The 21,570-nt window shown below is 43.6% G+C and overlaps 1 protein-coding gene across 2 annotated transcripts in view; it reads right to left on the reverse strand.

Moving 5' to 3' along the window:
• The window catches only part of dock4b (dedicator of cytokinesis 4b), a 108,247-nt gene that overhangs the window by 15,007 nt on the left and 71,670 nt on the right, over positions 1-21,570 (reverse strand). For both annotated transcript variants that reach the window (XM_053414831.1, XM_053414830.1), the window contains exons 23-43: positions 20,971-21,163; positions 20,089-20,225; positions 18,366-18,500; positions 17,622-17,720; positions 16,689-16,783; positions 15,878-15,953; positions 15,258-15,358; positions 15,026-15,084; positions 14,092-14,240; positions 13,806-13,891; positions 11,849-11,944; positions 11,678-11,738; positions 11,067-11,160; positions 10,776-10,924; positions 9,290-9,376; positions 8,854-8,958; positions 8,438-8,579; positions 6,951-7,117; positions 4,647-4,733; positions 3,197-3,373; positions 65-148 (exon numbers count right to left, since the gene is read on the reverse strand). In XM_053414831.1, the coding sequence (XP_053270806.1) occupies positions 65-148; positions 3,197-3,373; positions 4,647-4,733; positions 6,951-7,117; positions 8,438-8,579; positions 8,854-8,958; positions 9,290-9,376; positions 10,776-10,924; positions 11,067-11,160; positions 11,678-11,738; positions 11,849-11,944; positions 13,806-13,891; positions 14,092-14,240; positions 15,026-15,084; positions 15,258-15,358; positions 15,878-15,953; positions 16,689-16,783; positions 17,622-17,720; positions 18,366-18,500; positions 20,089-20,225; positions 20,971-21,163 (2,379 nt within the window). The remainder of the gene's footprint in view (positions 1-64; positions 149-3,196; positions 3,374-4,646; positions 4,734-6,950; positions 7,118-8,437; positions 8,580-8,853; positions 8,959-9,289; positions 9,377-10,775; positions 10,925-11,066; positions 11,161-11,677; positions 11,739-11,848; positions 11,945-13,805; positions 13,892-14,091; positions 14,241-15,025; positions 15,085-15,257; positions 15,359-15,877; positions 15,954-16,688; positions 16,784-17,621; positions 17,721-18,365; positions 18,501-20,088; positions 20,226-20,970; positions 21,164-21,570) is intronic.

A 21,570-nucleotide genomic window follows, 5' to 3' on the forward strand; every position in this document is an offset into this window, starting at 1 on the left:
TTTCCCTTGCATATGAAGCACATTAGGAACATATATGCCACCTTTTAATCTCTTATTTACCAACCTGTTCAAACATGAGCTCCCTCAGACGCCCGATCTTCTCTCCGTCCTCGGGGTGATTCATTACGTAGTCCTTCACGAAAAAGGCCTGCGTGGAAACAGAATGCAGAGGATCTGTTACACACACGCACCAGGAGCTGAAGCACTGGCGCTTTCTGCATTGCAGTGATACCTGAATCCCAGCTGGGCTGACAAAGTGAATTAGTGCCCCTAAGTTTTTGTTCTTGTTTTTGTTAAAAAAGCAAACAGAGTAAACTAACAACAAGCTCTGATGGGGTGTAATATTCCTGTCTGGGTTTAAGTGTGTGATATTAATATTGACTTCAGGGACCAGAACAAAGCTGCAAAGCTGCTAAAAATACACCAACTCTGTGCCAAACGGACGTTTGAGGATTTAAATGATCACACTTTGATTTTGGGGCCAATTCGGTCTCAGGATTTGAAAGCATTTTTCATGTTCATTCATGTCTTTGCTTTCCTGTTACAGATCACGCCTCTTCAAAAACATCATGCTCCTTGATTACCGCGCTTTCTCTTCGCTTTCCCAGACATAGCCTTCCAAAAAAAACCACAAGAAAGCAACTCCAAAGAGAAAAGGATGAGATGAAAAAAAGCACCCGGTCCGCTCTGAATCACGATAACGCCAGGTCCCCGCTGTTTGCGACGCCATAAACACCTGTGATGTGTCTGCGGATTATGGCAAAGGCTTTTAAATCTTCATCAGAGTATGCAAAGGGGCGAGACAACGGGTTGATGAAATACCCCTGTTGGCTATCATGCCTTAAAATCTGCCACAGAGGGAAACACGAGGTAAAAGGGGGGAGATTGCAGAAAAAAAAAAAAGAAAAGATCAGCACAATTTCTCCCCTCGGGACACAGCTGTCTATCTCCAAAGAAACAGAGCTCGATGCCGATTAAAGAGAAAAGATGCTGCTTTGAAAGGGAGCAGACACAAACAAGGAGATGCTCATCAATGAATCAAGTCAATGGCTCAGGGAAACAAGGAACAACAGTATTCCAGTCACACGACAACCTTTATTAAAAAAGCTGAAATTAGTATGCCAGGTTCATGATATGATGTTCCACTCGTTCAACAGTATTACTACGTTATTATGAAGTATGAATGCAGTGCAGGAGTCAACAGCACCTCTTCTCTGGTGCTGTCAGGTTGTTTATGCCTTTTGGAGGAGTGTTGAAAATGTGCATCGCAATGAAATTATGTTTCAAACCAGACTTTTGTTCCGTGGTATGAGGAGATGTTTCAGAAAGAGACGGTGACATGATGTGCTGAGAAACAGACGCACATTCTTTTAATATTTATCAATTTAGAAGGAAAGAAGCAAGGAGGCAAATGTCGGAATGTTTTTTTTTGTTTTGTGTTTAATCTTTTTTTTGTGGTTAATGTTTTTGTCTTTGGAAAGCTTAAGTCTTTGTCCTTATCAAAATTAAAAAAAAAAAATTATGTAAAAAAAAAGTACAAGCGCAGTAGGGCCCAGGTAGTGCTAAAGAGAAGTTCTGCGTTTAGGCAAGAAAAATTCCATCCGAGGACCCCCGGAAAAACCAGTGAAAATAATCAATAATCTTAAATGAGTGATGGAAATTTCTCGTCGGGCTGCAGGGAGAGAGACCTCGCCATGGAGTGGTTCAATTAATCATTAGAAAAGTCCAATTAGAGATGGAATGCTGAGGGGGAGGGTGTGGGGGGGGGGGGGGGGGGATAAATCAGACAGCATTCCTCCTCGAGGGTCTCGACTCATACTTAAGCAATAAATCTGAATATTAACAACGACAATTTCTCCCTCATTTGTTGCCGAGCGAACCTCCACAGCTGTCAATCGGCATTACGCTGAGAAATTAATAGATTTACAGAGGCGCGTTCCGCGGGGCACTGCTGCAGGAGAGATCCTGCCATGAGAAAGATGAGCGCTGATGTGGGTGGCAACGCGTTTGCTGCAGATATCGTTCCATCTGGGTCCCACTCTTACTAAATAAATCCGATACTTTCTATAGTGTGCAATATAAACGTACAATTTAGAAATGGTTGGATGAAGTTGGTGGTCACTCTTTAGCCACTGAAACAGCATTTACGCACTTGCATGCATGGGAACGGTAGCGGCAACAGTGTATAAAAGTAAAGTGTGTCTCGGTAATTGTAATGGAAGTTGAAAACTATGTTCATGCTTCTTTTTTGTAATGGCAGTAAGGGTGGAAAGCACTTGAGCAAAGCCATGCCTTTGTTGCTCTATCAAGTATCCTACAAACCCTAATGGGCTACTTCTTCACAGAGGCACGCTCTCCTACACAAACCTAATAAACACTCGCACGCAACACACACACACACACACACACACACACACACACACACACACACACACACACACACACACACACACACACACACACACACACACACACACACACACACACACACACACACACACACACACACACACACACATGAACGTTCAACCCCATATACGCACTCCCGGTGGAAAAGAATGGTTGCTATGCGACAAAGAGCTCGTCGCCTGAGCCACTCAGTCTGTTATGAGAAGATCCTTAGTTGTATTTTTCTTCAATTGTGCTCCTCCTGGTTTAGAAATTGCTCCGTACTGTTGCCCTGCAATTGTCTCCCATCAGGGAGCTTTTGGAGGAGCAGTAGATACAAGTGTATATCAATGAGATCGACCATATCTGGGTGCTGCTGCCCCTTCAGCGTGTGATACACCAGCAGCATCAAACACTCCCTTCTCATTATTTCGGCCATTTTTAATCATTTATCTCGCTCCATTCCTTCCTCCCATCCCTCTGTCTGTCATTTCTCCCCACGTCTATCCTCCCATGCATCCATTCCTCCATCACCATCCATCTCATTTCCCCGCTGCCACCCCTTCCTGCTCGATACTCATCTATCCGTCCGGTCAGACTTTAACCCGGCCATTCACGCAGCCATCCATCCATCTATCCATCCATCTATCCATCTTCCCTCCCTCCACCTGCTGCAAAACGCTTTCTGTCCATACATCTCCTCGCTAAAACCCACCTTCATGCATCATTAGGCAATCCATAAGTCACGGCTTCTCACGCCTCGCTAAAAAAAAAACTCCAACCATGTCCTCCACGTATCCATCCATACCTCTTGGTAGCGGGCCAGCCCCCCGTTGACAGCGGCGTCGATGACCCCGTTGAGGCACATGGTGAGAGGGTTGATGTTGGACATCTGCCGGCTCTGACACTGGGTGATCAATGTGCGCAGCTGCAGATTCTTGTTCTCGATCACCTCGATGGCGTTCTCCAGCGGGCTTACCTCCACCTGCGAAGGGAGGGAGTATAGAGGAGGGAAAACAATAACATCAAGAGAAGAGCTCTGTACAATCTGAAGGTGGGAATAAAACAACCCTAAGAAGGGGGACTGAAAACAAAATATAGTGCTGAGGTGCAATATGGTAAAAGTTACAACCAGGATATCTAGGCTGGGATGCCTTAACCATTATATTTTTAATGGTACGTAGCATGGGTTCAAGATATCGTTCATTTTAAATCTTATATTCTTTTAGCTCAGTTTTTGGGTACCACCACCTGCTGATGGGGGGGAAATCAGCCTAAATGTTCCATTGCGTTGACCAGCAGGTTGCTAACTCCGTGTTTACACTGTTTGGTGCGGGGTCAGTAGCATTCAGTGTCAAATTTGTTTAAGTGCTGCTTGCTTCATCAGAAAACAAAGCCAATGCTGTCAGACAGAATCAAAACACCAGACTTTTAGGCTGTGACACAAAAACAATGAGCTGAGAGGGAAATGCGTGGTTGGGTGATGTGTGGTTTTATCTCTACCGGTGACACGTTGCACATCCATCTGAGCCACTGTTAATTTAAAGACAACGACTGCAGCAGCTTTAAATAAAAGACCTACTCTGTATTGCTACAAACGCACACATGATTAGAATATGGTTACTTTAGCACACACTCACGCACAAAAACAGTATCTTCCCCTTTCTTTTTATTCCTCTGTCTCCCACAAAGCTTAATCCCCTTGCTAATACAGCTTTGGCCAGTTCTGTATTTTACATGCCATTGCACTGCATAACCATCGCAGAATAACACTGGGCTCACCAACCACAATTACACACAGCACGTTGCAGCAGCTCGGCACGAAGGAGCACGCGCTTACACAAACAGAGACAGACAATCGGTTGTGTTTTGCATACGGTGGACCAAAACATCATTTCAAATCCTCCCACTCCTCAGAGATCTGAATGACGAGATCCGAGACGAAAGGCTTCCGAGGGGGACATACGTGCAAGACAGTGCGGAAATGGACTCAAATGTGAAAGTGATTCCTGGCTAAAAAAACAGGGTATTGCAAAAAGAAAATCCTGAGGAAAATACTGGTTGGAAAAGTAATGACATTTAGCATCCAAGCAATCCAATATAGGAAATCAAATATGTCCAATGACCCTGAACTCATGACCCGGGCTCTTATTGTTTGTCAATGTAATGGCCTGAATCGATACTGTAAATCGTAAGTAAAATTGTATTACGGCGTCCCCTGTGTGGCGGCGTGTGGCAGTTATGTCTTCGTCACTCACCAGCTCCCTCTTCTCCACCTCGAACCAGCGGGAGATGCCCGGGAGGCTCTGGACCAGCGTCAGGGTCGTTCTCTCCACCCACAGGCTCTGCAGGAACACACGATAACACTCAAGAGTTAATAATAAAATCCATAGCTACTTATGCCTGATCCACACACTTTAATTCCTGAGGCCTAATGCGAGGAAAAACATGTTGAGTGCACCCACTGCCAAACACCCACTTTTAGGTGTAGGTCAGATGCCGGGTCTTATATCTCATGTCATCATTCATGTTCCACCACTTAGCCTGTCAGCCATCACACGTGTCAAAACGCCAACATCCCACAAGGTCATTCTGACAGCACGCGATCTATGGAAACTATAGCCTTCACAGCAGGCGATTACCATGAGAGAGTCGCACTCACAGTATCGTCTATTCTGTTTGTTGTATGCATGTGAAGAAAGTTGGGGTCAAGGTTCCCCTAATGATGCCGGGTGTGCGCTCAGTGAAGCTCCATCCCGCCCGAGTCTCCATTCAGTACTTCTACATCGCAAATTTTTGTCTATGTTTGAATTCACAATATTAAAGTCGACTTTTACTTCAGATTTAATTGTTGATTAGTCGAAGCTAAAACGAGTAATTGTGAATTTCTACTTGAAAAAGGACTGATTTAAATTTTCAACAGTAACTAATCAACCCATAATTGTAAATGTTAGTTTCTGTTTTCCTTCTCGATCAAAACTAAATCTAATTTTGCTTATTTTTCTCAAATCAACATTACATATTTTGTTTAATTAGAAAAAAAAAGACTTCATATAAAGATCCTCAGAACTGCAGTCAAAGCGTCTAAATCGCCCCCTGGTGGCTAGTTGCTGTCTAGGTCATAAATCCTGCCTTCTCCATGTTTGCAGATGGGACATGGACCAAACTAAAAAGTCAAAGTACACTTTAAATACTTTTTTCTCAATAGATGGTTTTAATTGATTGATACAATAAAAACAGGATCCAACTTCATGATTGACAGCTAAGACTGACTCCTGATTGGTGGAGGGTGTGTATCCGGGAGACCCTGCACCGTCTTCTCAGACTAAAATGGCGGTGTTCCTAACTGACATTTCTGGGCTTCATTTCTGGATAGCGGGAGGCAGTGGAGACGCGTCATTCATCTTCAATCACAGTCTACATTCTCGTGAGGGAAACTGGTCTGAAAGGAGAAACTGCATCACTGTGATCACAGCGGTTTCCTGCTGAGCCCTCTCCCCACAGCCAAGTGAGGATCAAGGTGCTGACACGGTGCCGTTTAATTTAAGTTTAGGATGCAGTGTCTTGCTCAAGGACACTCCAGCAGGGCAGATAAGTGCTGACATGCCGCATCGATCCAGCGTCCTGAGGTAGAAACGGAGGCTTTCATGTCACTACACGACCCCGTTGCCCTTTATTGATTTGGGGCGTTTTAAGGCTATGGGGCGGACCTGAACACCACTTGTGTTACAGTGTAGAGAGCAGAGAAGTTAAAAGATGGAAAAAAAGAACTCAAGTCTTGACCTTTCTCCTGAAGACACAGGCTTCTTTGAAAACTGATTTTTTTTCCTTTCTTTATTTATTGTGACAGATCCATATGCAGAAGGCCGCACGCTCTTGTCACCACGCTAAGGTTCACCATATTTATTATTCCCACCCGAGGCCAGCAGTATCGAGTCCTGATGGAAATGTGATATCATGATCACATTTATCCAAATAGCCTTGATGGAGCCGCGATAACACGTCTGCATGGAGCGTGTGTGTTATCATTGAATATTTATGAGCCTAATATCAGGGTCTGAGGTGTGTGTGTGTGTGTGTGTTTTTGTGCGAAGCTTCATACAGCACAGACTGGTAACAGTTTTTTTGAGGATAATTAGCAAAGCAGCAGTCAAGATGAATAAAACATTTGCGACACGCAGACTAATACCTGGGTGCAGGTTCAAACTGTCACCACCTTCACAGGCTCACGATCGATGAGCGCGGTAAGAAAGGGAGTAAATGAAGGGGTTTCGGTTTGCAGCGAGAAAAAAAATACAATCATAAATGTATAATTGAAAGTTTCTGAAAATTGTTCAGAGCGCGACATCTTGCAGCGACTCCACGAGCAGTAGGAGGCCACGAGTTCTTTATGAATGCCTTATTTTCATTTCGCATCAAATCTGCGATTTGTATGGAGTGTAAAGGGGGAGAAAATTATACGGAAGATGAGAAGTGTGTGTATGACACTTCCCTCTTCGCATTTACCCATGCTTCATGTGGCTGCCTATATTCTTCTGTATATCTAGTGAGCACCCCCGTACCTTGAACTCGTTCTCCTTGTCTTTGGTGCCCTTGTGAAAGGGCCGGTCGTATCTGAACCTCCAGATGTGATTGAACTTGTAGAAGCTTTTGATGTTGTCGGGCACCCCGTCCCTCTGCAGCACGTCCTGACTGTCCGGGATCGGAGTGACGGCGTAGATCTGCAGGTCTGGAAGGCGCCGGAAGTTAAGGAAAGAAGCGAGAGAGCGACAGCAGAAAGCACTCGAGACCGAAACCGACAGCGCTTCTTCACTGACCTGAAAGAAACATCGGGAAGTCGCGAGATGCAATTACACACAGATGACAAGAATACACACACACACACCAGACAGGCAGGCAGGGGTTTGCAGGGTTGTGTAAGTGCGTCATCGGGGCAGCATGAGACATTTTAAAGGATCGCACCAGAGGCTTGAAATTATTGGACATGAGTCACAACCAAGAAAACAAATATTCGTAAATAGTTCCAAAACACACCAATGTTAAGACAAGCAGGTCTGACACTGCCTGTGTCTCATAATCCTCGGCCCCATGTTTTTATGGAAAAATATTTGATGGAGGAGATGCATCAAAGACACACTTGGGTTCCATATTGATGTTCAAGCAGGAAACATAGACACAGGATCCATATTTCCCTGCACTGACTATAACGACTCTTATTACTGTCACTTAAGATAAGAATTTGTACCCCCACAGTTGCTAACGTCGATAAAGCTTTTACCGTCCGTACACACAGTCAGACCTTGACGTTTTTGCGCAACTGCACTTCCCATGAAATGGCGTTCACTCACTCACCAGAGAACGTCCCTCCCTCTCTTTAGTCTGTGTCCTTGTCACTAGGAATCTGTTGCATGCGAGAGCGACCTTTCTGCGTGTGCACCCCCGCCACTGCCCTAGACTGAATTCGTTCTGTGAGAGAATTTTGGCAGCATTGGTCGTAAAAATAACGATATCTTGCCCCACAGACCTCTTGTGAAACCACATATAAATTAACTAGATGTGGATTTTTATTGGGAACTGCACCAAATTGCACACCCTCATGAATATCAAGTCAATATTGAGCTTGTGTGATGGAATCCAGGTCAAAGAAGTCCTCCATGTACTCACTGCGGCTTGTAAAGCTTACAGCGATAAGTGCATCGCAATAAATGAGGCAACTCACATCACCATTTGTATCAATGTGGAGTTTCTCTCATCTGGATTACAGCGAGCACGAGGACGCTGCTCAAAGACGGCAAATCAGCACAGGGAGTTTGTGTGGCTTCTTGGAAATGGGCCGTTTGATAATGAAAAGAAAGCGATTGTGAGAGGACGAGTGAAGCACGGAGACTGATAAAGTGCCTCATTACAGGATATAGTGTGTGTAAGGATCTGTGTGTGAGCATGTGTATGATGTGCTGCCTTTACTTTGTCTGCGTCTGCTCAGCCTGGATGTATCTGTCCACAAACGCACGTTAATTTTGTTGTGTCTCTCTATGAAAACCAAGGATACACTGTGCGTCGGCCTGGTAGATGGTCTGGTCCGGCTGGTTGACGTGCTGCATGGCGATGGCGTGGGGGAACTCGTTGAGCATCCGCTGCTGGAAAGCCTCCAGCCTCTCGTAGTCATGGCCGCGGCACACAAACTCCTTATTCTGCAGAGGAGAGGGGAGGGGGGGGGGAGTGGAGGACAGCGTGGGGTTAGCTTGACATCTGGTGGCCGAGCAGCGCAACTGCAGCCTCATCTGCAAACTCCGCCAAGGACGGAGGCTGTTGCATCATTAAATGGCCTTGAAAAAGAGTTGCTGAATGTCACCTCACTGGAGGAGTCTTATATAAAGGAAGTTAATTCTTCTTGCAGGTCTTGTACGGAGAGGGTGAAAATATGACTGCTCAACCGTCACCCAGGGAATATGGAGATTTCTTTACCCGTAAGAAGAAAGGGAACTTTTTTCCATAGAAGCCGACTCTGAAGAACTCAGGTTCTAGTCTTTGCTGGTCCATGATCTTGTCGTACAGGGAGGCTTCCATCATCTAGCAAGGAAAATCACATTGTATCAACAAAAAAAGCTTTGTACAGGGGCAGATCCAGGGGGGCACAGGCCCCTGCTTGAATATTATTGACCCCTGATGTGTCCCTGTCTTTAAAAAGTGGATAAACATGATGGGAAAAAAACAATTCAGGTTATAATTGTGAAGATATAATTGCAAAGCCTTAACATATGAGTGCAGAGCTTGAATAATGTTTCGGACTTTATATTTTGAATGTTAATGTTTTGTTAATTTTCATGTGGTTAGAGAAAGACTTCATCCAACAATCTTCTCCAGGGAGTGTACGGGCAGGGTTATGTTCTGGAAAACTCACCCTCATCTTGCTCAAGTTCCTGTAGTCGTAGTCAGACTCGTACTGGTCGGCCAGCTCTCTGCACAGGATGATGCCATTCTCCCAACACTAAAGAATAACATAATTGACACCCAATCTCAGTGAATACAAACAACAAAAACAAAAGAAAAATGAATCAGAATCCCTCCCGCTGTGCTGCTGTGCCGCTTCACCCCCACTGGATGGCACTGGTGAGTCAACCTAGTAAGGAGTCAGATCTAGCCTCCTCATGCAGGTACACGCAGCTCTCAGCCATCTTGCTAATTAAATGAAATGCTTTCCCTCCCTGCTGCCTGCTAATCCCTGTTGGGAAGCATCGGCAGATGGCAGAGCTCATGAACGTGAAGGGAAATTGGACGATGAGTAACGAGAGGAGCGTTTTTAATGATTCCGTAGAGATGTTATTTCAACGGGGAGGCAGATTTTTCTTTCCTTTTTCAGAGTGTGTGTGTATTGGGAGGTGTTTCATAATGTCACTTTTCCCTGAGAGTGTGGTACATTGACACAGGTACTGAAAGCACCTGCGCATCCTGAATCAGGTAAGCTCTGTTTCAGTCCACTATTTCATTGCACCACCTAAGCATGTCACGTTTCATCCGTCAGGCTCGCCTTCACCCTCGTCATCCTCTCCAGCTATATTTCTTCCGGGGGTGGCGCAGGTAGGATATTGTGTGGATGATACAGATACCGCTTTAATTAGACTCATCTGATCAAACCGAGAGGAGGTGCTGACGCCTCGAGCCGCTGTCACAGTTCACGAGAGATGGATATTAAATGTCTGACCGCAAGTGACATGGTTTTTTTCACCCATCAGGCATTGGTAAGAGTACCGAGGCCGATCACTTTTAAATTCACTTGATCCGGATCCGAACCAAATTTCACTCCGACCCACAACACGTCTGACTTTCCTCATCAAGGTCTGTGACTTATTTCTGAGAGATCAATGAAAAATGTTGAAATGTTGAAAAACACCTTTACCAGTGTTAAACAAATAAAGTAATAAAAACCTTCCACAGATCTAAATTTGCTCCAATTGTTTGTGGGCTGTTCCCTGACCCACACCTCATCCTTCCACCGGTTTTCATGGTAACTCATCCTGTAGTTTTTTTTTTAGCGTAATCCTGCTGACTAATAAAAAATAGCAAAGATTGTCACTTCAAAGTGATGCGGCACATTCCCTGGCATCGAGCTGCGTCACAAAACCGTTTGTCAAATGCTGCTTCTTTTGTGTTGCTAAAATTATTGAACCGAAAATGGGCCTCCATCCAGCAGCAGACAAGTCAGCAAATGCAAATGCAGACATCGGTCATCACCTTAGCTATTTATTTTTCCCCACCTCGAACATCAAGCTCTCTTCTTCTTCCTTCTTTCTTTACAAGTGTGCCCCCATCTAGGCATAGTGTGTGTGTGCATGTGTGTGTGTGTGTGTGTGTGTGTGTGAGTGTGAGTGTGTGTTGCTGCAGCTCACCTTCCCCCTGTCGAAGTTCTGGACGATGGTGAGATGCAGATACTCTTTTCTCTGCCACTCGCTCTGCATGGGGTAGTTGAGGAACTCTCTGAGCGGCCGGTCGGACCACTCCAGCAACTCGTCGTAGAGCAACAGAGTGTATGACGCCTCTGTGACACACAAAATCAAACAGTCAGGAGACAATGGAATCTGAAGGTAAAACATTAAGGATTTAGTGTCTCAGGAACATGTTTCACTCATAGACACAGATCAGGACACATGTACTGTGTGTTCGGAAGGCTTTTTCTGTACCTGTGTAGTTTTGTGCTTTCAAGTGCAGGTCGTACAGTTTGTGAATGTAGCGGATGTACATCTCCTCTTTGTTCAGCTCCGTTTTGTAGAAGTTCTGACAGCAGCAGTGGGCGGTCGGACGAGGATTGAGCATGAAAAAAGAAGAAGAAAATATAAATGATAGAGTTTATACATGCAAATGAGGACAATTTTCTAAAGTGTGGCAGATTTCTCTGTGGCCGAGGCAAAACAATATTTCAGCTGGTGATGAGCAGCGACTTCTGATCCAACTGCCCACACAGACACTCTCACACACACACACACACACACACACACACACACACACACACACACACACACACACACACACACACACACACACACACACACACACACACACACACACACACACACACACACACACCAGAAATCTTACTATATCAAACAATACAGGCCTTTTCAGAAAATCTAAGTAAACAGCTACTCAGTCAGTTTCTTTTTGTTTCTTTCTCTACTTGTTTCATTTATTGCTACTGTTTTCTCTTGTGCATTTGTTGTTGTTTGTGCATTTGTTTTGCTGTTCAAAGCAAAGACAGAGCTGAGAGATCACACAGAGAGTGACTGCCACTCACCAGTAGACTGACAGTACATCCAATCTTTTTACCATCCACCTCTCCCAGCTTCATACAATCCCTACAAAAGAAACAGAGGCCATTAGACATGCACAAAGATATTATTGAGAAGGATAAAGTGTTTGTGTACGTGTTTATTGTGTGTTCTTAGGTGCATGTGTGCGCTCCCACCTATAATCCAGCAATCTCTCCATTAAGCGAGTGACGGTGGCGATCAGAGAGATGCCGCTCTCCCTCCAGGTCTCTCTCTCAATCTTCTTCAGCAGGCTGGAGGACAAATGAAGACAGACAGAGCGAGACAGAGGGACGTGAGGACCCAAGGAGACGAGATGTAGACGAGAGCAGATGAGGAGGGACGGGCGATTGGGGGAGGAAAAGAAAGGAGAAATTACTAAGAAAAAGAAAAGGAGGTGAAGCAAAGAAAGGAATCCCAGTCACACCAGTGTCACCTATGCTTGCTGGCCTGCCTGTGGGATTCAACAAAGTAAAATACCCCCCATAGAGGCTAAAATTTGAAAGTCACAGACGACACTGAGAGAACAAAGAGGAGAGCGTCTTACCTAGGGTACGGACCAAACAGAGGAATTCTACTCCAGGCGGGGAAGCATAGGCGGAATAAATTAATATTAATACTATTAATGTCAGCACACACAGTCACACAGGTTACTTCAGGGGTTAGTGGAGTTAGTGGGAGGGAAATAAATGAACTGATAAATTAATTAAGCAAGGAAACACAAAAAAAAATTGAATTTGCAAACTGCGTTGAGGCTGAATTATAAATCAGCAACTGTAATGGCTTCTTATGCATTATTCAAATATACAGCACAGTATAGATTATATATAGATATGGCTTTAATAATATGTACTTATATATCACTATTCTCAGTATTAATTCACATATAAAAATGGTGGCCAAGACGATGATTGACTATGAAGGACAAAGGGACAATTACAGTAGATGCGTATATTGGTAAATACTTGGATTCACATGTTTGTGATAGTTAGAGAGACAAAAACTATGTCTGTGTGAATCCGAAATATGGCTTTGTTTCATGGAATTATATTCTTAGGAGTTAAAGATAAATAATTTGTAGTTAAGAGAGACATAAAGATATGAAGAGGCACAGAATCCCTAAAAAGGCAGGGATATATATACACACACACACGCACACATACACATGCTAAAACACACACAAAGCATGCAAGATCACAAACCTGGAAACACAAAGACAGAGTGGACAAGGACTGACCGTGGAGGAGGTGACCGTGAAGATGAAGGTGACTCGAGATGAATAGTGATCACTTACCTCTTATTATTATTATTATTTAAACAATCACCTCCAAAAACCTTGAACACGATGTTCGATGCGTTTTATTATTATTAATTGTTCTGATAATTCACTGTTACACTACCAGCACTTAGGTCGCATATTATGAACCGAAAACAAAATTTCTGTTATCCGGTTGATCTCAAACAGCTCAAACATTTCTCTGGAAGAACCGCCTTTGGACATAAGCAAAAAAAACTAAATAGAACCAGTTTTACGAAAATATCGATGCGTGAAACTGTGAGTGACACAGGATGAAGTCGTATTTATTCCTAAACTTTCCCAGCTTTTATTCTTTATTACCAACAAACTTTCTTTTAAAAGAATCTGAATGCAAATGAGATTCGTTCAATTTCGAAAAACACTTTCCTTCTCAGCAGCAGGTTGTCACAGTTTTGTTCAGGGGGCGCAGGGCTTATCCGAGGAGTAATGCAGTCATCTGTGCAGGTTTAAAAGCTCATTTTCCAAAGCAGGACACTGAGACGCAGATAAAACGGCTGCTTAAGGAGGAAAACCACCTGCGTCGGCCACACAGGCATTTGCCTGATGAGGTCTTGTGTGGGGCATATCACTTTGATCTGAAGACTCCATAAACAGCTATCTTGACTGTCTGTGTAATGGTCGTCCCAAGCCGGCCTCTGTCCGAGCCAATTTGTCACCGCTGTTGTTATTTTACTGTCGAGCTCTGCCACTTAACTGCAAATGCTTCTCCTATAAAAAAAACTAAAGCAACTGGGGAAATTTGAAGTAAATATGCGTCCACACATCAGCGACTATTCCCGTTGCTTTCTGTGACTCACATGCTGTTGAAGAGCTCCCTGTACGTCTCGTCTCCTTTGCCCTCGGACATCAGGCTGTCCAGTTTGTCGATCAGCTTGGCCTCCACCTGTGAGGAAGGGGAAAGAGTAGAAATCTCAAAAGAGGCTGCCGGATCAAACGATTGGGAACCAGGGTCAGTCCTTCAGAGATTGAAATCGTGAGTCGTTGGATACAATCATTTATTGAAAGAAAGTTTCAGTCTGAATGAAAGAGGTGAAGGATTCTTTTCTGTCAGCTAATGGGAGAGGAACTTTTCCTGCTGAGTACCTGTTTGAAATTGCCACTGCGTCTCTGCTCCCAGTCCATCATGTCGTGGAAGATGGGGATCATGACATTCCTCAGATCGGGCTGCGGCACCAGCGTCACCTCCAGGAAGGGACCAATCATCGCCGGGATGAAGTTCAACTTGTGTTCCCCTGGAGGAGAGAGGCCACACTGAGGTCAGAGTCTGAGGGCAGCGAGTCAGAGGCAATTTTCAACATCTATAAAAACGGATTTTTCTAATGTGGATTCCGTGCATCAACCAAACCCCCCCAAAATCTGTATTTTCATCAAACTTATGATGCTTTTCTTATTGTACAAAAACACTATTTAATCCACATAAACAAACCTGTGATTATTATAAAAACCTACAAATTTTATAAATTCATCACTGAAGCAGAAAAGAACAAAAGCCCCCACAGGAAGCACAGTGAGGCATCCAGCTTGTTGCCATAGCGACAAATCATTTTTAGCATAAAGTTAAAAAAAAGTGTTCAAAGAAATACCAGAGTCAATTTACTTTTCCTTTTGTAATGTCAGTGTGTCCCACTGACTTCAGACTGTTAGAGATACAGGACAGGCTGCTGGAATAAGACAGACAGTTTTCTGTTCCTCACTTTACGGTATTTCCTTTCTTATCGGAATAAGAGTGACTAAATAATATTTTTTAAATAATATTGAGGAGATGGGGCTTGCAGATTCCGTGACTCACACTTCTTAAAATCTATTTTTACAGACCTACCTTTATGTGATGTCATCTTTTTTATGTTTCACGACATCTTTTTATTTCTACTAAATTGCTATTTTCTTTTTATTGTTCCTATTCTTTTATTTGCAGTAAAGGTTTTAACAGGGGTGTTCTCATCAAATGACAATAAAAACAACAATATAGTCCATGTTAAGCAAGCGTGTTGGGCCCATCTACGTTTTATCATCTTACCTAAATTCTGCCACATGCTGAAGATCTCACAGCCCATCATCACCCTCATGTCTCCGTACCTGCATGAGAAAATGTCAGGGTTAGAAATTGTGCTCGAGCAGGCAAGAACAGCATGTTAAGTACTTGGTGTGTGTGTGTGTGTGTGTGTGTGTGTGTGTGTGTGTGTGTGTGTGTGTGTATACGTGTGTGTGTGTGTGTGTAGTACATGCATACATTTGCAAACAACTCTTACTTTTCTAGGATCCTCTTCCTCTTGGAGGGAGAGAAGGACTCCAGTTGAAGACAGGGCTGGTTGATGAATATTACAGACAGATAGAAATACGAGTCCCACACCTGAAAGTGGCAACAAAAACGAATCAGTCAAGTTTTGAATCCAACTTCAATAACAACCTCGGATGGATTAAATGTTCACGAATTGAGGTAAATTGATCTAATCTAATATTAGTATCTGTATTGAAACTACAAAGGGACATGTGTATCTATAGCATTTGAGAGGGAAGAAAATCATTTAATATCTTAGTTTTTGTTGCTGTTTCTTCTTCTCTTTCCTTCCTATGTCCCTTCTGTCTCTGTCTATTTTGGTTTTTTGGCTTCCAGTTTGTTTTATTGTCTGCCCTCAGTTCTTGACTCATGGATTTTATCTCCGTTTTATGTCTGCATCTCCCTGCCGGCTTTTGTTTTGGAAGAGTGACGTGCAAAAATAAATGAAAATGTGCATCTGCCTGTGTGTGTGTGTGTGTCTGAGGGAGTGTCCGCAGTTGTAGGGATGTTTGATGCTCGCAAAGTTTTAAAGCACGGCGGCGGCGCTCAGATCTCCACACGTCTACAGTCACACGGCACATCTCCACCTACCTTGTAGTCGAACTTGTCATTGAGGAAGTTTTTCCTCAGAGCGTCGGAGAGGTACAGGACCGTTGTGATGATGACACTGAAAGGAGAAGCGAGCAGGAGGTGAGGAGGGTCACCTGCCTCAACATGAAGAGTCTACATGTTTATCAAGTAGCACTTTTAGTAATTGCGCCACCGACTGTCCATTAGGATGAAGGTCAAATAGAAAAACCCATAGAAAAACCCACAAAGATAAAAAGAGCAATGTGTCTCTTTCTTTTAATTTGAGTTTGTTTGACTAAGGATAGATAAGTGTTACATTGTTAGTATCCACAGACTCTGGTCAATTTCTACTTGAGCATTTGCATTGACCTTTAGGTGTTTCACAGTGTCCTCCATTGAGGTGCAGCACGTTAGCCTTGGACTAACTCTCCTTTCATCGAGCGCACTGCATCAAAATCCCTCTACGCTTCTGATTAAATATTTTACTTATGTTTGTGCCTTCACCTATCAGCAGTCTAGAAATTTCGACTTAGTGAGACAAATCATCCCCTTGGTTCTCACTGGTGACCGTTGAGCTTTAAAAGAATAGAAATAGAAATGCGGAACTAACTATGCATACAGGAAAAAAAAGGCTTCTTTATAAGTATAATGGCAAACTGCGGAAAATGTCTGGATTATTAGGTCCATGTCACAAAACAGCTCATGAGTCGGATTTCCTCATGGCCCAGTCTTAAATGCAAACCATTTAATTTCCTTTGTATTTTATTTGTTTACTGTTTTGTATCTTCTTTCCTCTGTATGTGTGTGTGTGTGTGTGTGTGTGTGTTCTTACTTGTTGGTGACCAACCGCATGACGGTCCAGTCTTTGGGGAACATTTCTGGTCGGATTAGGATCCTGAAGACTGTGAAGATCTGAAGGAGGAAGTCCTGGAACCACAACAGCAGACGTGGTGTTAATGGAAACTTTATCATCGTGTCTCTCTCCATGGTGCTGAAATAGTTGCTGCACTGTTCACTCTTCACTCTGCACTTATTTAATTTAAGACACTATCGTTGTACATCCCTCCACGCAGGTGTTGTGGTATATCACTTTAACAAGTCCTTCTCTGTTCTTTTGTTTTATAAATAAAGTGTCTCAGTTGCCCTTGAAACTCGGGAGGATTTCCCTGTGGCTCTAATGATGTTTCTGTTCCTCTTCAAAACGCCTCTGTCAGTGTCTAACAGAAACGACCTTGTGGTGTTGGCAGCTCTTTACACAGTTCCTGGAGCTTCCTCTGTGGTGATCCACACTCTCTATCCACAGGTGAGTTTGGCGAGCAGGCTCCAACTTCATCACTTCCACAGAAATGATTACATTGATATAATGCAGCCTGTAGTTCTATCAATAACTAGAATGTGGCTCTTGCTGCAATTTTTTCAGTCCGAGCCCAAGAGAGAACTGATCAAACCGAACCAGAGCAGAGCCTGGTTTTCCCTGATTATAGGCATGTGTAGTGTAAACAAATCAAACAGAAAGCCTGTGCAATGTCTGAACCCGACCCGAGCTCATCAGGACACATCTGGACTCAGACTGTGTTTAGTGAAGGACACTGACTGTATTCATCTATCATTTCTTTCTTTTTTTATTCTTTTATTTCAGATTCCCACAGGTACTGAGTGAAACAAGAAGTGGCCACAGACAGACTTACAGACAGACAGACAGACAGACAGACAGACAGACATAGATGTATATAGAGAGAGAGACAGATGGAGGTGGGGGTCTTACCCTCAGGTCATCTTTGCTGCTGAACGCCTGCAGCAGCTGCTGATAGTGTCTGTCACTCATCTGTCGCAGCAGATTCAACAAACAAGCCACAAACTCTCCCTGGTGGGAAAACACACACACACACATTTTTATTTTTTACCCTCATTATAATACAGTTACAATCAGCTTCAGGTGCCATATTTTAACAGAACTTTAAAAAATGATTATTGGTCACAACATTCACATAGAAATGAGTCAAATAGTATCACTGCAGTGGGACACATCTGACTTTGTTCACTACATGTTGACAAGAACAATTTTAGGAGAGACATGTGTTGCTGTTCCTGTGTATCCATTAATACAGGTAATATAAAATAACGCATTTGTTTTTATTGAATCTATTGTATTTATTTTATTAACCTTTATTAGCCTCTACTGGCAACACATCAGAATTGTAGTAACATTAGTAGAACTGTATTACAACCCTCCATCATCACACAGTGATAATGATGATGGCGATCTCATCATTATCCACTTCACCGTTCTTCACTTCAGCGCTGTATTACAAATTTTAATTATTGCTATTACTGTTAATAATGTTAGTGGAATCAGAGTCGCCATAGCAGCAGCTCAATTTAAAAATCTATAATTACTTTTGCACATTTTGGGAAGTCCCAAAACAATTTACAGGGGGTAATACACACACACACACACACACAGCCCACCACACACACACACACACACACACACGATGCACACACATACCGTGACGTCCTGGAACTGAAGTCTCATGGCGGGCCCAGCAGACGGCGGCCGGTTGCTAATTTCCAGGATGGTCCTGAGGAGAACTCCCAGCAGGCTTTCCACAATCAGCTCCACCTCCTCAGACACCACAGGCTCCTACACGGTGAGGAAACACACACACCAGCTAATGAGAGTGTTCACAAAAACACAAAGGAAGAAACTTGAAATCAATTTCTCTCCAAAAATACATGAATGTTCCCTGAAAGCCATCTCTGCTAATATGCATTCCCAACCGTGATCGGCGGCCGATGTCATTCATCCTCTGAGCCAAACTCTGCACCTCTTCGCCCAGTTATCGCACTTTCATTGCAATTTTAATGAACTGAAGTTTCATGGCCAAAAGCAACATTTGTATACGGTAAGTTCACATCGAAGAAGAAAGAACTAAAAGGAGGTGGAATACCAATGAGAAAGAGAAGGTGAGAGATTAAAGCATTTGAAAGGGAGCAGAGGATCAAATGGTGTGTGTTGTGTGTGTGTGTGTGTGTGTGTGTGTGTGTGTGTGTGTGTGTGTGTGTGTGTGTGTGTGTGTTTGTTTGTGAGCGTCTCCCCCTAGTCTCTACTGCTACAGGCAGGTCTTGGACAGAGCGATAATGAGAAAGAGCTTGAGACTGGCACGTTGGCTGCCACCGCTGTCACTTCCCTTTAGATGCAGTGCCACTCTGTGTGTGTGTGTGTGTGTGCGTTTCTGTGTGTTTGTGTGTCCCACTGGACGCCTTTACCAATAGCTGCCCCTCTGGCAGCGCACAGTACAAGTCAGGCCAACCCAGGCTGCATGCACACATAAATCACACAAACATACAGTACACACACACAGCTCAGAGTGACTGCCACTTGAACAATACCCGTTGCTAAATTGATGGGTCTCATTACCGTACTGCGAGGCCGCCAAAGTCCCTGTTACCGAGACTAATTGACCGTAAACACACAACAAAACAATCTGTTGTCGCAAAGTATTGGCGAGGAAATTGCCATAAGACTAATCCCTGGAGCCTTGACTTCCTTTAAAGCTATTTTCCAGTCGTTATGTAGGCAAATCGTACATGTTTTGCCTGCATGCCCTCCAGAATAGCAGAGAAGTCGTCGCTGCAGCTCAGGATAGTGTCACATGGTTGTGGCATCTATAATAAAATATATAAGGCACTTATCTATAGGAGGGAGATCTGAGACAAAGGTACATCTTGTGTTGGATTTGAACTTATTTGTTGAAGCTGAAATTCTACAATATTTTGGAAAATAGACTTGATTGAGTCAAATCACAACATTGTCAAATTACTCTTTAGAGCTGGTACACCTTTAAAGCTTGGCTGGTAAAAAGGTATCCAGTTATAATTATAATAATAATTTATAATAATACTTTATACAAAGCACTTTTCAGTTACAAAGTGCTTCACACACAGTGCTTCACAACAAATAAGAGATTTTCACTGTTGTTATTGTAAACTGGTGTTCTTTCATTTACTCCAGTAGCATCTATACTGATGCTTCAACCTCTGTAAAAAAATCTTACATTTATATATCAACACTATTCACATAGACCCTGAGGTTACGGAGATATGCACTATTCATTTTAGGCATGACATTTCCCAGCAGGGGTCTGGGAAAAGGGCCTCATGAGCGGGAGGTTAAAAGACGACACCGATGACCAGGTCGGCCTAATTTCCTCGGTCAGACGAACACTCACCGCGGTGCCGTTCTCCTCCTTCTTGATGAGCGACAGCATGCTGGTGAGGATGCGGGCGCACATGACCAGGTCACGCTGCTCCTGCATGTGGGCCTGCAGGACACGGAGCACCACCGGCAGCAGGATGCACCGCGATTCTGCAACACACACACACACACACACACACACACACACACACACACACACACACACACACACACACACACACACACACACACACACACACACACACACACACACACACACACACACACACACACACACACACACACACACACACAGACGAACACGGTAAGACATCAAACACAGAAAACATTTGCATTCATTTTCTGTGCGTGGCTTGAGTTCATGTTTTGCCTTCATTTCATTTCTCTAACATAATTAAATGTATATGTGAGGTAATTCTCTATGTGACATTAATGTGTTTCGCATGAGGGATGTTTATCGTGTTACATTTGCCTTCGGGAGCAGACTGGAAATAAAACACTGCCACAGTAATTTGTTTCAGTCCACCGTCTTTATTAAGAGCAGCTTAATGACATGAGTAGGTTGCACTGTAGGGCAACAATTAGCCGAGGTGTGCTCTTGAATTAGTGCCCGACTGTGCCCTGTAACAGTGTAATATGGACTAAAAGCCTGTGTGTACAAGCTGCAGGAGAAAACAAAATGCCACTGATCAGTTTGTCAGATTCGTTGTGGATGAAGCCATTTATTCTGTTTATCTGTTTGTTTCCCTCTGTGCTGTTTACTTTTCTTTTCATTTCATAATCTCTTCGCAAACATCTTTTGTATAAGTGTTATTTGCTCAGATCAGTGTGTTTACCAGGCTTTTATCGTGCTGGTGTTTCAGAGTGTAAATAAACTGTGCGGCTGTTTGGCTACCTGGGTTAATGTAAAGCTGGCTCTCCACCGTTTTGGCGATGCACTGCAGTTTGACGGCCTCCAGGGGGCAGTCAGCGTGGACGGTGGTGGGCAGGCTGCCCAGCATCTCCCTGACAAACCCGGCCACCTCCCGCACGGTGAAGATCTTCAGCAGCTCGCCGTAGATGGCTGGGAATGTCCGCAGGAACACGGCCTGGACACAAACAGGCAGTGTTGGACATGCAGGCACAAAATTGAAAAAGCCACCACTGGCAAAATATAATATATTTCGGAAATTAATTTGTTGATGCCTGACAGGCAAAATCCCTCAAGCAAAGCATTTCAATATATTAATATATTGCTCAGTCAGTGCATTTTCCACATCACATACTATTATACTAGATATTATAAGGGAATCACATTATCATGCTGATGTGAAGCTCCTGGGCAAAGCTGAGAAATAACAAGTTCTGTTAAATGATAGAAGTGCTTATTACACACATGATTCTGCTCATTTGATTAGCACAATGCAAACAGACTATTCTCAGAGAGCTGGGAGAACATTTCTTCATGTGTGGGAACCTGTTTTTAATCCCTGGCCTGGACTGGTTTTGGTAGTTA

Source organism: Pleuronectes platessa, chromosome 22 (assembly GCF_947347685.1).
Source record: "Pleuronectes platessa chromosome 22, fPlePla1.1, whole genome shotgun sequence".
Classification (NCBI taxonomy): domain Eukaryota; kingdom Metazoa; phylum Chordata; class Actinopteri; order Pleuronectiformes; family Pleuronectidae; genus Pleuronectes; species Pleuronectes platessa.